This window comes from Grampus griseus, assembly GCF_964374135.1.
Source record: "Grampus griseus genome assembly, chromosome: 16".
NCBI classification, from domain to species: Eukaryota; Metazoa; Chordata; class Mammalia; order Artiodactyla; family Delphinidae; genus Grampus; species Grampus griseus.
In genome coordinates, this window is record NC_139010.1 from 81884532 (window position 1) to 81899748 (window position 15217).

General features: G+C 48.9%; 1 protein-coding gene across 1 annotated transcript; it reads right to left on the minus strand.

The window, feature by feature from the left end:
- Positions 1–1359: 1359 nt before the first annotated feature.
- CLRN3 (clarin 3) lies at positions 1360–14231 on the minus strand (the record flags this gene model as incomplete). The annotated part of the gene is made up of 3 exons (XM_082673581.1): positions 1360–1640; positions 7397–7576; positions 14003–14231. 3 exons carry the CDS (start codon positions 14229–14231, stop codon positions 1360–1362), a joined length of 690 nt encoding a protein of 229 aa, XP_082529707.1.
- Between the last annotated feature and the right edge of the window lie 986 nt (positions 14232–15217).

Sequence of the window (15217 nt, forward strand, 5' to 3'; positions counted from 1 at the left end):
CCCCAAAGATTCTCAAAGTGATTTTCCGGGAGAATATCCTACTGGCGAAGTAGGTCGAATCCATCTGATGTCTTTTCAAATATTCCAGGTCACCCACTGTCCTCTCATGAGGCCATGAACTCGTTCCACCCACCTGTTCTTAGAAGGCAACCCATCACCTGTGCTGTGCACCTGCCCTGCTGTGCGCAACCCATCACCTGTGCTGTGCACCTAACCATCAGGGTATGCCTGCAAGCCATAGAGCTGAAACCCATTTCTTAGCCTCTGGCTGGGCAGGAGTCTGCTGATGGGTGATACACTCCCACCTGACCACCTACACCTGTGTCGGGGACACTGCAGCAACTAAGCAGAGGGTTGGTTGATGGGGTTTTTAGAACTTACCACAGTATGACATTTCTCTTTTGACTGAATTCACCACAATCTTTTTAAAGCAAAAATATATTTAACCTTCTTAGAATGAGGCTGTAGGGCTATAATTTTAATCTTTCCTTGATATTCTTCCTTCCTAATCTTTTCCCTACAAAAAATCCATCTTGGGGCTTCCCTGGTGGCGCAGTGGTTGAGAGTCCGCCTGCCGATGCAGGGGACGCGGGTTCATGCCCCGGTCTGGGAAGATCCCACATGCCGCGGAGCGGCTGGGCCCGTGAGCCATGGCCGCTGAGCCTGCGCATCCGGAGCCTGTGCTCCTCAACCGGAGAGACCACAACAGTGAGAGGCCCGCATACCGCAAAAAAATATATAAATAAATATAAATAAATAAAATAAAATAAAACCCATCTTGGAAACTCAAAAATGAATATCAGCATTTCTACTCACCATTGGCTTTAAGTTATATGGGCAGTTGAGGGTCCAGAGGACCAGGTCATACACCCCTAGGTCTCTCCTTTTGCTTCCAACACCTGGTCTAGGAAAAAGAAGTTCTGAATCTCTCTGTGCCTGGAAGTCTTCATTCACAGAGTGGAATAAAAATGCATGGTCTCTCCTGAGGTGAATGAGATCATAGGTACCAAAGTGCTTCGAGCAACTCAAAGGGAAGGTGCATAACCCAAACCTTTATTACCTAAGAGATTGAGACCAGGTCAGAAGGGTCCATAGACTCACAATCATTCTACTGCTTTGAACACTACAAGGACTGGAGAGCTTTCTTCTTCATCTTCCCCACCCTCATGGGAAGAATCCTTTTTCAAGGGTACATCAGTTATGAAGAACATAGTGTCATGAGATACAAAAGCTGTCACAGAATGACAGTCAGACAGGCCTGCACTTTACCTGCCGATCACCCAGGCAAGCCAGCCAGTTACTGCTCGGGGAGCTGGCATACAACAGAGTAGACCTAACCACCAAATGCGGGTACAGAATTCAGAATAAAATTCCATCCCTTGGGGCATATTCCATGGGCTTTTTCTGCTCCTGCTTCCACTGCTTTCTGGCCTTCTGGAAGAAGGCGATGATGACCGCGGTGACTACGTTTAGAAGAATGACGAGCAGGGTGAGCCAGAATGAGTATCCGTAACTGTGGGAGGTTCCTTGGTGAGTGACTGCTGGATAAAGTGGGTAGAGCCTCTGGGCCAGCTCCTCTGAGAGATGATTGGATTGTGTGTTCCCCACAAAGAGCACCATGCTTATGAATATGAAGGATGCTGAAAGGAAGAAATAGTTTCATAGATAACATGGTGATACATTTTTTAATGTCACTGTTTTCCTTTATCACACGTACTCTATGGGTATTCACTGAATATCTACACTGGGACTTACTCTCTTTTAAGCATTAGGGGGAATGTAAAAGAAATGAAAGGCGCGAGCTAGATTAGCTCCAAATGCTAAAGACGGTGCAGGGCAGTTGTGGACAGGGACAAACATTCAGCTCAAGCCCTTTCAGAAGGAGCTGCTCTGCCCACTTCCCTGGGCAATGAACCTAGCAGGTGTACTGAATGAGGGATGAATAAATGCTTGGACACGGAGGTCAACGGGGAAACTATCTAGAGAGACCAGCGGGATGGGAAGGCTGAGGAAGGACAAATAGAAAAGGCGGCCCAAACAGAGACTCGTGGTGGTTGATGAACTCAGAGCACCCGGGTCTGTGAGGCACAAGCTCATCTGATGGGGAGGGGTTCTGAGGGTCCTGAGCACAGGATACAGAGGATGAGCCCACTTGGAGAGCTCTGAATGCCGGCTCCGGAGCTGGGATTTCATTCTACACACAATAGAGCACAGCATTTAACCAGGAAGCATCTCTTTACTAAATTCATTTTAGAAGAGCATTTTAGTAGTGTGTATATGTCCATGACACTACCAAACGTAAAATAGATAGCTAGTGGGAAGCAGCCGCATAGCACAGGGAGATCAGCTCGGTGGTTTGTGACCACCTAGAGGGGTGGGATAGGGAGGGTGGGAGGGAAACGCAAGAGGGAAGAGATATGGGAACATATGTGTATGTATAACTGATTCACTTTGTTATAAAGCAGAAACTAACACACGATTGTAAAGCAATTATACCCCAATAAAGATGTTTAAGAAAGTAATAATAATACCTACCTGGAAGGGTTGTTGTAAGAATTAAATGAATTCATATATATATATAAAAAAAAGAGCATTTAAAATTTTTAGCTTCCCTTTTTTATTCTTCACAATGTCCTTCACTAGAGCACATTCCACCATTTTGACTTTGGAAAGCTCCTTTGGCCTAGTTAAGGAACATAGTTCTGGAGTCAGAGAGAGCAGGGTTCAAGGGCTCCAGCTACTGGCGCTGGGAGATGAGTTTAGCTTCTCTGAACCTCATCCCTCATTCTCCAAAGTGGGCGAGCTAGAGACACAAAGTAGATTCATGGCTGCTTAGGACTGGGGATGGCCTGGGGGGAGGAGTTTCCTTTTGAGACCATGAAAATATTCTACAATCAACTGTGGTGATGGTCGCACAGGTCTGTGAATATACTAAAACCACTGAATGGCACAGGTTAAACGCGTGAACTGTATGGTATGTGAGTCATATCTCAGTTAAGCTGTTTAAAAAGGCGGGAGAAGGAAGGTCAGGACGCAGACATTCCAGACGCGTGATGCTGCCGGCGAACCGTCCAGCGGGGCGGGACCTGAGCATGCCGGGTCCGGGAATCCCCAGGACGGAGGTCCTTTGGGACACAGTCTGCGTGACTCGTCATCTGCTGACATTTACCCAGAACTAGAAGGACATTTTGGCATCAAACTTGTCCTGATCGTAACCCACACCCAGGGAACGGCCCTCCAGAGGCCCTAATGAGAGGGCTTCTGCGTGAGGACTTCTCACTCTCCGTGATGACGGTCTTTCATCCTCAACCTAATGGTTTTATTTCTTAATAATAAAAGGAGTGAGTACATACAAACCCCCTCCTCTCTGCGCTATGCGTCTCACACCCCTTAATTATCCTTCATCGTGCTCTTGGGAAGTTTCTAATGAAAGCTTAGTCATAAAGGGGTAGGATGGAAATGGGTTAAATGCTTTTTCCTGAAGTAGATGCTTAGATTTGAATTGGGAGGGGCCGCCATGGACACGGATGCTGACCTGAGCCCCCTGAGAAAGGGCACGCCTCTCACAGCCTGTCGTCCAGCCTCTGGGACAGAAGAGCTATTGGACCTGGAGGGAGCCCCTGGTAGAAGGAGGAGGCCCTGAAAGCTCGGGACGCTGGCTTCCCACCCCAGCCTGTCCCCACTGGGCCGTGTGACCTGCTGGGTTACTCTCTGCTCTCGGTTCCTCGACTGAGGTTCAAATGTGTTGGGACACACCGTCTGCAAGATTCTCTCCGGCTCCATCATCTCTCAGACTACAGTTCTATCCCCTGGGGTCAGGGTTGTGCCATGCCAGGCTGGGGTCAGAGGGCACAGAGGCCCGGGAGGTGATGCTGGTATTTTTCTCCTCAAAGCAGAATCCCAGGGCTTCCCTGGTGGCACAGTGGTTAAGAATCCACCTGCCAATGCAGGGGACACGGTTCGAGCCCTGGTCTGGGAAGATCCCACATGCTGTGGAGCAACTAAGCCCGTGCGCCACAACTACTGAGCCTGCGCTCTAGAGCCCGTGAGCCACAACTACTGAAGCCTGTGCTCCTAGAGCCCACATGCCACAACTACTGAAGCCCGTGCGCCACAACTACTGAAGCCCGTGCGCCTAGAGCCCGTGCTCTGCAACAAGAGAAGCCTGTGTACCTCAATGAAGAGTAGCCCCCGCTCGCCGCAACTAGAGAAAGCCTGCGCGCAGCAACAAAGACCAACGCAGCCAAAAATAAATAAATAAATTTTTCAAAAAAGGAGAACCCCCTCCCGATCCTTCAGCAACAAACTAGCAAACCACTCCCTCTTCTTCCCTGCAGCCAAGGAGAGGGTGTCCAAGCCCAGCCTGGAGAGGGGTGTGTGGCCCTTCCCTCTGCCTCCAGGACCCCTGAGGGCAGCCTGACCCCTGCCCTCTCCCCATGGTGATCCAAGCCAAGGACACAGTGATGGCATCTCTGTGGCCAAAACCCCCTGAAGGCTGAGCCTCCCATGAGCTGAGTTTTCACTAAGTTCTCCGACCAAACTCGGGGCCCAAGTCTGCCCTATCGAAGCCGGAGGCTGTGAGGGCCTTCAGAGGCAAAGCCAAAGGCTGAACAGAGAGGCAAAGGCAAAGTCTCCGAGTGTGTTTCTGCCCAGCTCACAGCCCCTCTGTGTGTCAGAACTTGCCCCAAGCCTGGGAGGGAACGTGGCCAGAGTTTGCTGCCTGGCAAACAATTCTTTGTTGTTAGAAGCAGGTGGGGATGGCGGTGAGGGGGGCTGCAGGCCCCATTTTCCATGTTTTCCTCCACAAACGTGCCCTGTGCAAAGCCAGCTTAGACTCAGCCATGGAGAAAGAGGCTGAAAGCCTGGGGCTCCCTCCTGCCGACATGAAGGGATGTGCTCCGAGCCCTGCAGGTGCAGACAGAGGAATGGGGGCCGGCTTTGTCCCACTGGGCCCACATCGGACCTTCCCGTCTGGTCCGAGAGCCCGACGTTCCTCTCAGATCCATCCTCCCCAGCTCCCAGGTGGCCAGTTCTCTGCCAAGGGGCTCAGTCAGTGAATTCCACCCTGCCGGCCATGGAGCTTTGCTCCAGAAATGGAGAAGGGCAATTCCAGTGAGAGTCAGACTTGGGGGGAAAAGTCGTCTTTCCTCCTGGGGTTGCTGCATCGGTGATGGGCCAAGAAGGGCTGGCAGCCCACTTGCCTTTAAGAGGACCAGCCCAGCTGCTTAATGATAGAGGGGACACTGGAGGAGAGCAGAGTTCTGATGGTGCTGGCTGAGACCCTGGATCCAGCTGTACCTGAAGCTTCTTGATCAGATGAGCAAGAATTAAAATCGTCTATGTTTTACCCCAGCAACGAGTGCCAATGAGTCTTTCCTTTGCGTTGGTTGACGGAGGTGAACGAGCCTCCCAGAAACAGCTTGGGGCAAGGAACCCTGGCATCCGGATGAGGATCTGAGTTTAGAGCCAATTCCCTCAGCGCCACTGTGAGCCAGGAAGCAGGAATACTCATTCCGAGGGACTGTCGTGCCTGGCCCACAGCAGATGCCCTTTACATTGGGGCATTTGTTTGTTTTTACCACCGGGAAATAAAATCACAGGAAGAAAGGAAAGGGCTGGTCACGTGTGGTTGTGGCTACACCAGCCTGACACCAAACGCTCAGAGCTGAGGGGGGAGCGTGCGACGTGGCCACGGTGCAGGCTTGCCCAGGGCAGCCCAAGTTTCCACCCTTGCGGTGCACGATAGTTATGAGCTGCGCTTGCTTGAGCAGTGAGTTGCGTGGCTCTCCCTTGTATCCCTGCTGGGCTGGGACTGACTCACACATCTCCTCAACCATTAGCTTGAAAAAGGCCGCAGTGGAAGTGTTTACACACTCGCACCAGCCAGGGCTGCAGTCAGGGCTTCCCTCCCCCAAGAGCCGGGTGTTCGTTCTCAGCACAGCACCGCTGGGAGCCCCAGCACAGGGGCCCCTCCAGCCACCTGCAGTGGCCAGTGTGAGGATGGCCTCTCAGCAGGAGGACAGGGGAAAGCTGCTGCCCAGAGCGCCTCCTCTGAGGCTTCCTTACAGCCTAATATCCAGGGCACCTTTCTTTGTCCCTGAACGTTCCTGGTCTGTGTTAAAAATATACCACCGGGCTTCCTTGGTGGCGCAGTGGTTAAGAATCCACCACTGCAGGGGACACGGGTTCGAGCCCTGGTCCAGGAAGATCCCACATGCCGCAGAGCAACTAAGCCCATATTCCACAACTACTGAGCCTATGCTCTAGAGCCCGTGAGCCACAACTACTGAGCCCACGAGCCATAACTACTGAAGCCCATGCGCCTGGAGCCCATGCTCTGCAACGAGAGAAGTCACCGCAATGAGAAGCCCGCGCACCGCGACAAAGAGTAGCCACAGCTCACTGCAATTAGCCCGTGCGCAGCAGCGAAGACCCAACGCAGCCAAAAATAAAATGAAAAAAAAAATTTATAAAAATAAATAAATAAATAAAGTAACCTATTTTTTAAAAAATGCACCACCTGTGGCTTACACGCAAGCACCTCCAGAGCCGTCCGGTTAGTAGGATGGGCTGCTTCTGATTCGATCTCGAGATCAGGTTCTCGTGGAGGGAGGGAAAGACCAGGAGAAACCCGGTTGCCCGGCAGGGGCAACGAGGCTCCCATGTGACCACCTCCCTGGGCAGACACAGTGGCCACAGAGTCCATGAGACCCAGAGAAAGTCCAAAACACTGTGACTCAAGCTGAGCTCCACTTCCCATCCCTCACCCCAATACCTTTCCCAGCAAACAAGTAACACAACCTAGCAACACCGCCCAGCAACATCCGGGACTCACAGGTTGCCCACAAGAAGGGCATTGGCCCCAGATTCTCCAAAATGACATTCTTGGTGGCTCTCTGTGCCACGATCAGGTTTAGATTTTGTCAAGTTGACTGCTGTTCTACGAGGGCAAGAAGGAGGCTAAATAACACACGTGCATGTGTGTGCATGTGTGTTCACGTGTTGACTTCCACACATCACGTGGAGCCTAATGTGGAGTCAAGCACGCCACAGGAGCCCAGTGAATGTTTTGTGGATGCATGTGTTTTTTTTGTTCAACTCCTTACACCAGATACTCCAAAGCAAAGCCTCGGTATGGCATGTATTTTAACACCTAACATGCCTTCCTCACCTCACTCTGGTCTCTTACCTGGGCACCTAAAACAGAATTTTATTTCCAAAGAGACTGAATAAATGCTGTAAGTTTACAAAAATAAACCTCAGCCCCCAGCACGCAACTCAGCACACAGGGGGCCCTCTTAACGCCCATGGCTCGACCGTGACCGTGTGTGTCCACGAGTGTGAGAGGGAAGCAGGGGGACAGAGGCAGAGAGCACGTCCTCTCAACGATACTCACCGCTGAGTCCGTTCCAGGTGTACACCCCCATCGGTCCCAAGAACGTCTGATAGGGGTTGCTGAAGCTGTTGTAGAAGGTGAACACAGAGCTCAACAGCGAAGTGAGCAAACTAAGGACCAGGAACAGGATGACCACCAAGTGCAGAGTCTTTGGGGAAGAACTGCTCAATGTTCCTAAAACTAAAGCAATGTTTGGTAAGTACGCGGCACCGAATGCAAAGACCAGCTCTGGACCAAGGGCAGGTCCACCCTCACACACCCCATGCTGCCTCCTTCCCCATTCTACCCTCTTAGGCACTGGGGTTAGAAACTGTCAGCCTTTTCATAAAATTTGCATATTTCTTAAGCGCAGGGGAGCTCCAGACGTGGATATGCACTTGCGTAAAATGAAACGCAGGTGCCCTGGGCCGTTTGCCACCAGTTCCTGCTTTTGCCATTCTCCCCTTTCTAACCACCACCCGCCAGCCTCCCCAGGCATCTGTTTCCTCCGCTCCCTCCTTTGTTTACAAAATGAGCAGACACCTGAGACACGCTCTCCCCACACTTACCTGGAAACCCAGGCATGCATTTGTAGACATCTCCAAGGACAGCCAGTGTGTCTCAGGCCCTTAGGAGATTGTCACCACATTCAATAGAGTGTTTACCTCTCGTTTCAGGCCCTTAGGAGATTTGCCACCACATTCAATAGAGTGTTTACCGAGAGGTTCTGTGAAAGTCACGGCGGCGACAGAAGGGAAAAAGTAAATTGGGAAAAAGATTTCAGAGTCTTTAGTAATGTACTAACACCATCATTGGGAATTACAAGGTGTTAGAACCACGATGGGGGTGGGAAGGGAAAAGGAAAAGCTTCCTTCTTTCCATTCCTGATTTTCAGGTCCCCTGGGAGAGGGCAGGAGCCTCTCATATCTTCACGCCGGAGCAGCTTTAAGGAACGGAAACAAGGACGGCCACGGAAGCCTTCTTGCTCCACTCTGGATGTGGCACATTTTCAGGAACGGGGCCCTGGGAGCCAGGGGAGACCTGGAGCCTCCTCCTGAAACGTGTCCTGGCAGCAAGGAGCCCTCTCTTTGCAAGGTAGCCTTTTCCATCACTGCGTCTCCTTAGTCATTTAAAGGTTTTTCATTCTGCGTCTCTACAACATTTACCCTGGATCCTAACGCTCCTTTTGGAGCGACGCAGAATCCACTCCCTCCTCTCCTGCCTGGAGCCTTTCCCAGTATTTGAAAAGGGATATAAACCCCAATGTGTTCTTCGTAAGACGGGATTCCAAAGCCCCTGCCAGCCTGGCCCCGACTCTGCACACATTTAGTCTGACTTTACCTCCCTACCCGTGCTGGCCAGACGGGCTCAACTCTCCTGATAAGATGTGACAATACTTGTGCGGGGTCCATCCTCTCTCCACCTCTGAATACCCACATGTTATTAGTTCAGATGTTTTTCTTTTTACATCAGCGGTACTTTGTGAGGGAGGTAAATTTCCTGTCATCGGACAGAGGGTGGGCATGAGAGAGCTTTGGCCAGCAAATCTGCCGTCAGACATCTGGACGCTGGGAATCTGGCTGTAAAGACCCTCGTGTGTGAGAGAATTCATCCTGATGGCCACGTCACGTGGCCAAGCCCAGGGCTGGAAGTGTCTCCACACGGAGCAGGGATAGAGGCAGGCAGGAGGGTGTGGCCAGCGGACAAGAAAGGAGTCAGGAAAGACAAGGGGCGGGAGAAAAGAAATGTGGGTATGGTCTCCCGTGAGCACAGCTACAGCCCTTCAAACCCCACGGGAGACCAGAGAGGATAGGAGAGGGAAAAACCAGTTCAGCAACACGGAGGCCATGAGTTCACCACTCAGTGAGATGGGACTGGGTGCAAAGTTCAGTGCACACACGTCCAGTCTGCTCATGCCTAGCAGTGCCCAGCCCTCGTCACTGTTTCTGTTATTAACCCATGGGAAGGGCTAAGTTCTCAGCGCAGTCCCCTTTGCTATGCACTCCAGGTAAGAACTCTGAAAGGCATTGGTTAAACTGAGAATGCTGTCCTCTCTGCTACCCCCTGTTGCCTGCATGGGGATGGGTGGGGCCCGATGGGCCCCCTGCCCTCCGGGAAGCCGTCTGGGCTGGGACAGCTCCGAAGGCCCTGCCCTCAAGCCCGAGGCTCTAGCTCCTTTGCCTGGCGCACCCCGGAGGTGCAGTGGTGAGGGCTTGGCATGGCTGTGATGTCTATTTTGCAGCTCGTGGAAGATGACACCAGAATAGGAAAAACAAGAAGCAGGACACACCTGTTCAGAGGTGCAGGGTCAAATACTGCAGATGTTTCAAACTTAGTCACCGCCGGCAAGAACCACTCCCCTTTTTTCCACAATCCCACAGCCTCTGCCTGAGCATGAAGGAGGGAACTCCAGCATTGAATCAGAAGTTTGCCGGGGACTAAATGTCCTCTGTCCTTAGCCAATAAGACAAAATTTGGATACTTAACTAGAAAATAAAAATTTCAGCCTGGGAAAAATGTCCTGTGTCCAAAGCACCAAGTTTCCCTGGGGAAATTTTCTTATTAAAAGCTGTAAATGGATGTTCATTTGCAAATGGTGAACATTCCATCTTTTCATAGTAAATTAGAAAGTGACAGTCAGGTTTGGCTTTCTTTTTTTTTCAGTACGCGGGCCTCTCACTGTTGTGGCCTCTCCCGTTGCAGAGCACAGGCTCCGGACGCGCAGGCTCAGCGGCCATGGCTCATGGGCCCAGCCACTCCACGGCATGTGGGATCCTCCCGGACCAGGGCATGAACCCGTGTCCCCTGCATCGGCAGGCGGACTCTCAACCACTGCGCCACCAGGGCAGCCCTTGGCTTTCTTTCTGACTGTTGGTAACATCTATTAGACATCAGTTCTCAAAAGGGAGTCCATTTGGAGCCTACTGACTCACACTTTTCTATGAATTCATGTGACAATTTATCTTAATTTTAACAGCCATATTTCCAAATTCTAGTTCAGCCTTCTGAATTCCCTGCCACACAGGTATGACAGCTGTATCTCCCCTCCCCTTCCTGGCTCAGAACTCAGACAATGAAAGCTGGGAATTCAGTGAAAGTTGGCAAGAATGAAATCACAATCAAACTCCACCGCATCTGACAGCTGCTCTCTGCCTACAAAATTAGCAAATACATTCTGTTCTTCTTCCTTCCTTTGAGGGGTCAAGCGACGGAATCGAGAAAGCCACCCCACAATTGAAACTAATCGCTCGGATTCTGGCAGCCCCGGGGAAGGAGGCCACGGCTCCCGCAGCTGGGAGGCCGAAATGGACTGGGTGGTGGGCAGCGCACAAATGGGGGTCATCCGGACATCCGGGCTTCCTGTGCCTGGACATTTATACTCAAGCCCCGCTGGCCATCTGGCCCTTCTAGCTCTGGTTTTCAGGAAGTCCTCGGAAATTGAGGGAGAGCTGGTGGCTTTCTTGTGCGGAGGAATGGTCTCCACCCCCTCCTCAAGCACCTGGTCACCAGGGGGCCTGACCCAGTGGAGCTTCTCAGTCCCTGGACCACAGTGTATCCCTGGAAGGGCTCATTAACTGCATGGATCCCAGAGTGTGGCCTAGGAGCTCTCCCAGGACGTCCCAGCTGATGGCTTCAGCCTCTAGGAAATTGACGAGGGGTGTCTCAGAGAGAAGGATGGGGGAAAGCTTTTTCTGCCCTTTTCTGCTACACCGCCCAGTGTGGTCATGTCTCTGGGGGTAAATGATATGTCGCTCCCACCCCGAGGGAAAGTATGGGATGTGTATGGGGTGGGGTGGACAGATAGGAGAAGTAAGAAGGGGCTTTTTGTAAATTCTGGAGATAGAAACCTCATTTCTTCAGTTCAGTCAATCTTGCAGTTCATTGATTTTTGCAGCAGACTCACTTTCCTCATTATTTTTAGCTTGAGCCAATAGTACAACTTTGAGTTCCCCCGGAACAAAAGGGGTAGGTAGTGAAAAGAGACTGGTGGGCAGGGGGAGGCACATTTGGGGTGAAACTGCCCCTTGTTCTCATAAGGACCTGCACACACCTTTGTCCTACAGGTAGTGCGGGCTGATGGATTTAACTGATGGGGTCCGGGCCTTTCTCTAGAAAGACTAGGTGGTGAGCAACCCAGCTCTGTGCAGTTCCGCTTGGGATCCAAGCCCCTCACTCACATAGTAGTTGCTCAGGAAGGTTTTTCTGAAGCAAAATTAAATATCCGGAATCTTTGGAGTAGCAAGGCAACGTGCTCACGGGTGGACACCTGGCACTTTTCATCTGGGTGTTGGACCAGCTGGGATGCCTCTGGATGAGGCTAGTAGAGCTTCTGGTGAGCCTGAGCTGCCCGAACAATCTAGCTACACCCCGGAGAGTTTCCTCCCCAGGTTGGACTGATTCTTTTCCTCACCAATTGGCGTATTGTAGGCTGAATTATTTTGGCAAGTTGAACTCAGCCATCATCACTTCATTTCAAAATCTGCAGCCCCAAATCGGCACCATGTGATAAATCCTATGTAGAAATATAGCAGAGCTTTGCAATATTCATTACTCTTTGGAGATTTCAGTGTGAACTCATCCTAGCTAAGAAACTGACATGGTTAACTTCTCATAGGAAAAGGCAATCCACCACAGCAGGGCAGGAAAGTGGCATTTATACGATGATTTTATTGTACTGCCAACGGTTGGTTTCTGATTGGAAATAAGCCCGTGTGGTCCTAAAGAACCTGTCTCACTGCGTGTTTGCAGATCTGCTCCCGGGGGACCATGTCCGCACACCTGCACCAGCTGAACCACCGTCTACATTTGGGTTATGTGACTTTTCCCTCTCCGAGAGGACTGTTGGCAAGTGTTCCCAGTTCAATGACTGCTAAAACCATCAACACTGAAGACCCCCTGGGCTCTGAGGTGTCCCTAGCAGATTTGAACGCCCGGCAATTGTGCAGCATCTCAGTGCCTGGGAGGTCGTTTATTTTCTACAGCCCCTGGGGTGACTGGAGGCAGTGACTTGAAGTTGGAATGTGGTTCTCTGGGGAAAAGAGGAAAAGTAGGAAAAATAAAAAAGAAAAGGAAAGAAAAGAGTAAAAATAGAGAGCCAGGCAAAGCAAATGCAAATATTCCACCTCCTCTGTGGGCCCACGGGACTGCCTGCCACCTTCAGAGCTATCCTTGACCACAGCTGTCCCTGCCCTCCCAAAGCCACTGTGCCCACGTCACTCCCATGGGGTTCTAGAACCAGGCGCTGACCCACCCGGGCCTCCTCGGTGCTGCTCTGGATGTAGGGAGTCAGGGATCTCATTGAAGCCAGTTATCTCAAATTGGAGCCAACTGGTTCCAAACAGACACTGTATGAAAATCAAAAAATTCACAGGCTGTTTTCTCGTATTTTAAAAATTTTACAAGTGTCTGGAAATTCAGGAAGTTGAACAAGTTTTGGTTTCGCCAATGCTATTCACAGAACTGAAAATGGTAGTGAACCTTTGAAAGTCTTCTTTTCTAGTCGCCGCAAAGAAAATATTCCTCATTTTCCTGAGGACCTGAGGCTGGTACCGGAGGAGATGTGTAACGCTGCTAAAATACTGGGCGAGACGTTGCTTTTGCTAAAGTCTAAAAGGCAAATTTGTAATTTGGAAATATAAGTATGTTGCTCTGGATTTAAGGAAATCATTTCATTAATAAAGTCACAAATTAGAGCTAGAACTTGGAGCTAATGTCAAAAGCTAATGTCCCACCATTATGCACGGAATGAGGGCTAAACATTACATTTGTATAAGGCAGAAAATGATGTATGTTTATAAGGAAAGAGGTAATGACTGCATAATACCTGATAAACCCTGTGTAGTGAACTGCACGCAACACCCTTCGAAAAAAGTCCATTTAAGGTGGTAAACAAGTTACAAATTTGGTTTTAAATTTAGAAAACATAACGGTATATATTCAAACTTCAAATGCCAAACAAATAGCTAAATTCAACTTATCGTTCTCAAGGAATTTTTGTTTTCCTCCCATTGAGACTAGGACATTAGTGTGTATGAAATCAGAAAAAAAATTTAGGAATTCCTGTAAAATATTCGATTAACAGACTTAATGGAAATTTAATATCAATTCCAACAGCAATGAGATATTTTGGAGGTAAGACTGCAAATTCAAATCAGTGAAAGAAATGAACTTGAGATATAAGGCTAAGAAATTGTCCATATCTTCCACTTTATTTTTTCCTTGCATAGATGCCAGTAATTAAGTTCTAGACAGAGGTTCTTGCTCCAACTAAAAATCCACAGTCAATACAGTTAAAAATGCTGTCGCTACTGTCTGTAGAGCACCACATTGGTGCTCCATATTTTTACTTAACTATTTCCCTATCAATACACTCTGTAGTACTGTTTAAGCATAGCCTCTGCTAGAATGATTTAGACTGTTTTGCTAATAGACACAACCAGAACCGAGGAAGCTGAAATAATGATTCCGTGAATTTTCAAAATTAAAACTATGCTTTCATATCTACAGCCCAGCTAAGTTCACAAGGAAATTATTTTTGAAGGGCTATTGGGCCGAAATACAGGATGGTATGAATCTTCCCCAGTTAATTCAATCTCACTGTATCCATTCAAATGAGTTATGATTTACCTTCAAAATTTTTGTCTGATTCTGCAAGTCCATGATTCAATTCTTGAATACTCTTCCCACGAAAGAGTCCGTAGGTGATAATCACGCTACCATTCGAAGAAGTCTCACTAATGACAACCGTACTGCGGATCCATTCTTGAGTTGTGAGAATAGAACAAATTACGATTAAAGCCCCCAAGCTTGTGACAAAGCTGGTTAAGAACGTCAATCTTTTCGTTGCCGTAGGCATCGTCTCAGGAAAATGAGGATCCTAGGGTAAAAAAACAAAGATCTTTTTATAATATTTCTGGACCTTCTCATTTGGAGTCCAGTATTTAGAAATGGAGTCTAACACTTGCTTGTAAAATATAAAACCTCTCTCTCCATGAGGAAGGGTCATACTAACAAACATTGGACTATGAACACGGTCATAAAGATTTACAGTAGCTGAACTTTGGTCTGGAGTAAGAGGTTGCTATGGTTACCGCCAACCAGCAGGAACAAGGGGGTAGGCATGGTCTTTCCAAGACTTCCTCAATCACACAATTAATTTATAACTCTTTTTCAAGTGCCTTGGAAGAAAGTTCAGCCTATCACGTCAGGAGAGAACTAGAATTCCTAAATAATGAGGGAGCAGAGGATCCGTACCCCCCAAATGTTGCTGATTCTAGCAGCCGACAACATAGAGTCCCACCTGCCAAGGTTAATGACTTGACCTTAACAAGTGTTCCAAAAGGAAACCCTAAGGAGATGAAGCTCTTGCTAGAGATACTGGAGAGTGGAAAGAGAAAAGTTGACACCTTATTTTTAGACCTTGATAAAGAAGTGCTCCTTTCAAATTTCCTCTTTCAAATTGGATCACACCTGCACATTATTTAAATTATAACTTGAGAGGTTTCATCTCTCTTTCTCTTTAGTTCTCGGATGGAAGTGGTTCTGAACATTTCTGCTTTAAGCCTTTGTGACTCCATTCTCCCTGCTGAGTGGCGAATAGTTTGTAAATGATCATTTCTGGCCCTCAGAGAGAGTCCCCCGTTTGGCAAGAAGATCATTTCTCGAGATAATAAATAGATGTTCACAGCACATTATGTACACTTCTTTTTATTATATTCTTTACCTGGCTATAAAGTAATATTGTATATGCACATTTTCATCCTGTACTTTTCTTGGATAGCACCTAACTTATTAGTGGAATGAGTTGATAATGTCTGTCTTTCCCACTAGAATAACTAGACT